This window comes from Phaseolus vulgaris, chromosome 5 (assembly GCF_000499845.2).
Source record: "Phaseolus vulgaris cultivar G19833 chromosome 5, P. vulgaris v2.0, whole genome shotgun sequence".
Taxonomy (NCBI): Eukaryota; Viridiplantae; Streptophyta; class Magnoliopsida; order Fabales; family Fabaceae; genus Phaseolus; species Phaseolus vulgaris.
The window spans coordinates 5,395,668-5,403,158 of NC_023755.2; the positions used below are offsets into that span (position 1 = coordinate 5,395,668).

At 32.1% G+C, this 7,491-nt stretch overlaps 1 protein-coding gene across 1 annotated transcript; it reads right to left on the minus strand.

Moving 5' to 3' along the window:
• Nucleotides 1–3,820: 3,820 nt before the first annotated feature.
• LOC137836226 (myb transcription factor 42) lies at nucleotides 3,821–5,499 on the minus strand. The gene is made up of 3 exons (XM_068645068.1): nucleotides 5,343–5,499; nucleotides 5,127–5,256; nucleotides 3,821–4,667 (listed from the first exon to the last, which is right to left on the minus strand). The coding sequence occupies exons 1-3, from the start codon at nucleotides 5,470–5,472 to the stop codon at nucleotides 3,959–3,961; spliced, it is 969 nt and encodes a 322-aa protein (XP_068501169.1). The 5' UTR covers nucleotides 5,473–5,499; the 3' UTR covers nucleotides 3,821–3,958.
• Between the last annotated feature and the right edge of the window lie 1,992 nt (nucleotides 5,500–7,491).

Here is a 7,491-nt window from a genome sequence, read left to right on the forward strand (position 1 = left end):
TAAGGTTGCAAAGCAACTTTTTATGGGGTTGGGGCTCGGAAAGCAAGAAAATTGCATGAGCTTCATGGAACGAGGTTTGTGAATCAAAAGAGTCGGGAGGGCTTGGTATGATTGATATACGACAGTTCAACATTGCCTTGTTAGGAAAGTAGATATGACGTTTGACGGGTTTGTGGAAAGAAGTTCTTAACTCAAAATAGGAGGCTGGAGAGATCTTCGGAGCCAAAGAAAAAGTAGTTCTGATTCTCTGTGGTGGAGGGATTTGAAGGAGGTTTGGACTCTTGATGAGTGGAAATATAATTTTGAGGACACTTTCTCATGGAGGTTGGGAACGAAAGGGAGGTAGGGCTTTGGGAGGATAGATGGGTGGACAACACGAATCTCAAAGACACCTTCCCGAGACTTTACACCATCTGTTCTACTAAGGATTCTTCCATATGGCACATCAGGGAGAGGTCCGAAAATTAAGAGTGGAATTGAAAGATCGAATGAAGAAGAAACTTGTTTGAATGGGAGCAAAATCAAGAATATCAATTGATGCAAATTTTGGGGGAACAGAGGGTTAAAATGGATAAGAAGGACTTGTGGGTCTGGAAAGATAAGGAGTCAGTCGTGTTCACGGTCAAATTCGCGTACAAAATTCTTAAAGAAGATTTTCAGGGGGCTGAGAGGGAGCTGTTAAGGGGTTTCTGGAGGTTAAAGGCACATTCATCTTCACACCTCACCACTTTGAGGGTTCTAGAAGACAAAATAGTGACTAAAAAGAATTTGGTCATAAGGGGGATAGGTATGAGTTCAATTACGTGTTGTTTGTGCGAGGAGGAAGAGGAAACCATGTCTCATCTTTTTTGCACTTGTAGAGTTGCTTGGCTAGTGTGGTCCAAATGTCAGAAATGGATGGGGTTAACATTGTCGGATCATAGGGAGCCAAAATAGTTTCAGGTTGAGTGGTGTCAAGAAAAGCGTTAATCAAATTTGGGGATGTGTATGGATAGAAGTTGTAGGAGAGTTGTAGATACATAGGAACAAGGGGATATTCAAAGGTGGTAATATAGATCATGTTGAAATCTTTACTCTAGCATAAATGAAGGCTTGGTCATGGGTAATGTCTAAAGCATGTGGTGTATGTTTTTCATTTTCTGATTGGTTCCTTGAGCCTTTAATTTGTATGACGTCTGTCAATCTCAGGTAGGTTTTTTGTATAAGGGTTGAGGTATCCCTGAAATACCTCTTATTTATTCATTCGTTTTTTGCTGATAAAAAAAACTATTATTATTTTTTTTTTAAGTATTATTTAGGTATTTTAAGGTTTTAGTTCCCATACTTTCACTTGTCAGAAAATTTTAAATTTTGCATGATGTTTCCTAGTATAAATTAGAGATTTATCAAAACATTATGATTATATTGCATTCATAAATTTTTTACTCATACATTACATAATGTTATGTGTTCTAACATGAAATTTTATTATTTCATTGCCTATTTTGGATATAACATGTTGAGTGGGAGGAGAAGGGCAAATGCAAAGAAACTCACTTTGATGCACCTTAAGGTAACCATGCATAACACTTTAGGATAGATGAATTATTAGAATGACATCAAACTTTTTCATATATTTATAGAATTTTGTGTAGTGTTATATGTACTAATTTATTGTATGTAGACTTGTTATTTAAATTATGATATTACATGCATTATTGTTCTAGAAATTTGATATTTTATGCAGGATTAGAGATTAAAGTGTATAAATAATAGTAAAACATTTTAAAAAAAATACATTTATAACGACAATTCCATCTGGGAACTGTCTTTGGTTCCAATGGGAACCGTCTTTAAAAATACACTTTTTATTACTTTTTTCATTGTTTATTTGGCAAAATAACAACAGTTTTTACACGTGTTGTTATAAACAGCTGATTTACAATGACACACAACGGTTCCCGAACCATCTTTATATGACATTTTTAACCATCGTTAAAACACTATTCTGCATTAATGCATTAAGCGAGATACAACTATCTTGCATAAGTTGTGTTGATACTCGTTTTAAGTGGACTTATCCCCCTCGCTTAAAGCTTTCGCTCTTTCACTTTAAACGAAACTATGTTCTTTTCAGTTACAACAACTCTCATCTCACTTCAAACCACATTTTTTTTTTTCATTTAAGCAACTTATCATTTTATGATAAATCTTCCTAACATAATTTGTAAAGGATTGATATATATGATTCTTATGCATTTTCCATACCCAAAGTTTTGTAGCAACTCTTTTTATAACAACTTTATATTTTGTGATAAAAAAATTGTGACAATTTTTCAGTATTTTGTGATGATTTTTTCTCACAAAAAAATATTTTTTTTAGTACTGGATGGTTCTTCAACTTTTTTTTAATATAAAAGTTTTCATGTTACACATTACTATGCAACTTCACATCTCAGTTAGGCTGAAATTCTAAGTAACAACAATCATCTGTCATCACATGAAAAAAGTACTATTAAAAAAAATACAAAAGATAAGAAAAAACTAGACCAAAATCTATATATTAACAAAAACAATACATATGTAAACAATATTGAATGGTTCTTCAAATTTTGAGTGTAAGAGATTTTTTTTTTTTTTTTTAGTTCTCATATTACTATAGGAGTATGACTATGAAGACAAGGTCTTTCGTGTAAGTAAAAGTAAAATGCATTTGAACTTTAATAACAGAAATATGGTTTAAAAGTACAAATGAATAAAAAATTGTTCTAACTTAAATATCTTAAATCAATCATATAAAATAGTTGAGAAATTAATGAATATGTCATACCCAAGATACATGTGCGATCACTTTAATGATATCAGGAAACAATTGTACTTCTAACTATTCAACTTTAAAGGGACAACATGAGATAAAAGTGGGAGTGACAAAAATGAAAATATTAAGATAGATATATGACCATATTTTTTTTATTAGCAACAAATATAAAATAAAATAAAAATAAAAAGTGTAACAATATGTCATATAAAAATAACAAAATATGGTCATATAAAAATAACAAAATATGGAAGAAAACATTAGTGTAACACCTATTGATGGAAAACGATTTAAGATGTAAACCCTAAAAAAAACGAAAAAGTGCAACAAAATGTCAGTGTTAAAAGAGTAGATGGTGTCATTTTTAGTCTCGTAAAAAGAAAAGGAGAAAGGTCAACAGTACAATATAAGATATTGTTAGGAGAGATTTCACGCTAAATAATACTCTACTAAAACTGTGACTTTTAACCATTTTGAATGACGTTGCATGATTCATTTAGTCCATCTCATCTAGTAAAATAAAACTTTGTTATGGTTACTATTTTCTTAAAGATTTTATATCCTTGTTTATAGTGGAATAATAAAAGGATTAATTAATAATTTTGATGCTTACAAGGTATTTATAATGGAATAGTAATACTAAACTCTTTAGAAGCATTTTGCATTGAAACAAATACTATATATACATCATCATAAAAAACGGCATTAAAAGATCATTCAAAATGAACCATCAATAATCAATAATTATAGTAATTTGGATAATTACAAATGGATTATGATGCTGTAAGTCCCAAGACATTCATTTCTCTTCTGATGTTCACCTGATTGAAACTATGATTAAACAGTTAAACAAATAAGGGACGTAAGAACCAAGATTTGCATTAAGAATGCTTGCTGTTTCTTCCAAGTAGGTTTGGTTTTTAACAAGAAACCACAAGAAAAACCAAGACTCAAGACCCCATTATTCTTCTACCACCAAACCATTTTCAAATTCTATGACATGCAATTTCATTCTTTTCTACTTCAACAAGTCTCAGTCTACGCAAGATTACCATATATTTCAGATTTTCCGATATATTGCATTCACATCATACTCGTATGTGCGAACGAAACTAATTGCTTTGTAATATACATAAAGGATGAATACATTTGAAGCATGGTCTAAAAGTTCCATGCAAGTTCATCCATACAACTGAGATCATGAGAGATAAATTCGGAGGAAAGTACACTCTCCAACAAGCCAAAATCAAAGTTAGAACTCTCGAAAGAAGCACTGCTTTCAAGATAGCCCTTGTTAGCTTCTCTCACATCAGTTCCCATATCCTCACAAATCTTGTCCTTCTCTTGCTGCACCAGCACTTGTGTTCGCTCTTCTAGTGTTTGAGATCTGAAATCATCAACATTAACTCTTGAAACCCAATTAGCAACGCTTTCATTGTTCGACAATTCTACTGCAGTGGGGTTCATATATGAAGGTGAACAAATGTTGGAGGCGTTGTCCATTAATAGTTCACAAGGCCAATCGGATGAAAATTTATTTGAAATAATAGGTGATGTTTGATATTCAGATGTAACAAAGCTGGAGGGAGTTTGAACGATGTTTGGTGGAGGTTTAGGTAATGAAGAAAAGGTTTGAAAAGTAGTTTTCACTGGTGCATTTGGTGTGTGTGAACTCATAATGAAAATGGAATTGGAATTTTGATGCATATTGGAAATGGTAGATGCTGAGCTTCTTCTATGAGAAGATAGGAGATTGTGGGTTTGTGGATCTAACCCTTGAGAAATGAGCTTCTTCTTTATGCATGAGTTCCAGAAATTTTTGACCTCGTTGTCTGTTCTTCCTGGTAGGTGTTTAGCAATTTGTGCCCATCTGCAGTATACCAATAACACATGCATGGATGAATAGGCAAGCCCTTGCACTGAATTATCTACTTCCTCTTCTGTATGCGATAAATCGTGTTATAACTTTGGATTTTTCTCTTTTCGCATACACATTAAGCATATCTTATTTTTTTAATGTCTATCAAGAGAGAGATAGAAACAATTTAAATGTAATCTTGTGATAAAATTTAACATGTGAAGATGAAGGAAAATTTGACAAAGATTTGTTGAGTTGATGATTAGATTAAGGCCATGACTACGGATATCAAAAGGGTATATTCATCTATCTGATCAGCGGTTCCTTAATCCTTGGTTGTGTGCAAAATCTTGTAAAACAAAATAATACTGCTCTCATATAATACATTTCTTTTTAGTCTATTAAGTTTAATGTTTCCCTCTTACTACTTTTATTCTCATATTTTATGTGCTTGAAATTTATCTCCTTTACCTGTTTCCAAGAATTCTATGAATATCAATTATGATCTGCTCTTCTTCAGCAGTGAAGGAACCCCTCTTCAGATCCGGCCTAAGATAATTAATCCATCTCAACCTGCAACTCTTGCCACATCTCTGCAATCCTGCACATAATCAGCAAACCACAACATCATCTTTTATTTGTTCATCATCACAAAAACAACACAGACAAGAAGAAGGAAATGCTTGCCTGCATATTTTGGCACAGAACTCCAACTTTTATGTCCATGTATGTTGATATATCTGACAAGTTTTTCATCTTCTTCAGGAGACCACAGTCCTCTTTTGATTCTCTGTTTGCTGCAGCAACGGTGGCCCATCACTAAGTTCTGTGGAAACACTCTCTCTACACTGAGCACTTGGGATTTTGCAACAGCTCATTTATAAATGAAGACCTGGGAGGTGATATAGTACATGTGTGGGGCCTAGACCCTATGGTATCAAAACTCTGACTCATTGTGCAAATGTATTGGTGGGGTCAGGAGTGAAAGGGAAGGTTAATTGGTAGAGTGGGGAGACAGGTGCAAGAATCGATCTTTCCTATCATTTATCCAAAGGGCAACAAATGTGCACTAAGACTTTTGGGAGAAGAGGAGACACTGTGATAGCGTACTTTACCCATTTTCCAAATTGTTTAGGCATTTAATCAAACAAATGGGATGCATGGATAAAAATGAGAAAAGGGTGTTTTTCTCACTGTTGTTATAAACTCTTACGATATGTTTGGAACACATCAATCAGAAAGGAAAACTTCACTTTTCTTCTTTTCCCTAGTTTGAAACGTGAAAGAATGGAAAAAAAAAATGTGTGAGAAGGACTAATTGCATTGGGTTTTGGAAGAAAAGTAAAAGGTGAGATACATAATAAAATTCCGAATTTTCTTATTCTTTTATATATATATATATATATATATATATATATAAATTTTCACACAACTAAATAAAAATAAATACAAATAATTTTAACTGTATGTTGAACAAACTTTATTTTTAGAGTCCATGCAATAAAACATCAATGGTTCTCACTAAAATCAATTCCCTATGCCTATAAGTCTATCTAGCATGTTTAGACAAGTTTTTTTATTAAATATTTTAAGAGAAAAAGATAAAAGAAAAAATTTAATAATAAAATTTTTATATAAACTAAAATTAAATTAAATATATTAAAAAATAAGTTTTTTTAAAATATACGAAAGTTTTTATAAATTAACTTATGCATGAGTTAGCTTTAATTTATGATTAAGCTAATTTAAATTTTTCTCTTGTTTTTATTAAAAGAAGTTTATAGAGAAACTTGTTCAAATAGATTTTAAGTTTTTAATAAGTATTTTTATACTTGAGTACGTTTTCTTAAAAGCATAGTGTAATTATACAAACAAAAAATCTAATTAATAGGTAACATGCATATATCTACCCAACATTTTATGAAAAGTAGAAACACAATTTCTATTGCTATATTTAGACATATTTTAAGGAGCTTTAGGAAAAAAATTCTCAAAAAAATTAAAATTAGTTTATATATAAAAAGAAATAATTTTTAAAGAAGCTTTATAAATTAACTTATACATAAGTTAATTTTAATTTGTGAAAATATTAATCTATTTTTTAAAAATATTTAAGAAGAAATTTGTCTAAACTAGAATTTTGGAAAAGGTCTTATAGATTATTCCTTTGCCAGCTACTTAACTTGTGTTGTCCATGAATAGTCAAATCGTGACATGCCTATTTAAGAAACCGACAAGAAATAAATTGAATAAAATAAAAAAAGGTAAAAAAGGATGAAAGAATTATGAAACGTCCCCATTGGTTAACCTAAGCAAATCACGTTTTGAGAAATGAGCTGGACTTGAAACTTCAGCTTCACTCATCATTGTTGTTCCTCCAAGGTCAAATTGAGTGTCTTTCTACCCATGACACTCACCATTCCTATTTGCTATTTCAAAATCACTATGCACTTTCCTTTTCATGCCCACATACCATACTCTACTGGTATGGACCGAACGGTTAACACTAGGCTCACAGTCGAGTTGACTGAATGATACACGTTCATGTAGAATGACCGACTCCTTCGGTCCATTAACGCTTAATCCAGGTCAGCAAAGCTAAACTATTATTATGAATTAGATAATACACCTCTAAGTACGACTCACTTCAATAATTCAGTCCAATAAGGTATGTCATTAATTATTTTACTCTAACAACCAAGTGTCGAATACCCTTTGCTAACTTGAACGTCGGAATGTCTTCTGCAGGTACCCCCATTCGGCGTTCCCAGGAAATAGAGTGATCAAGTACCCGAGACCCGAAGGAGTAGGCTGAAGTGTAAATCAATCGCCCAAT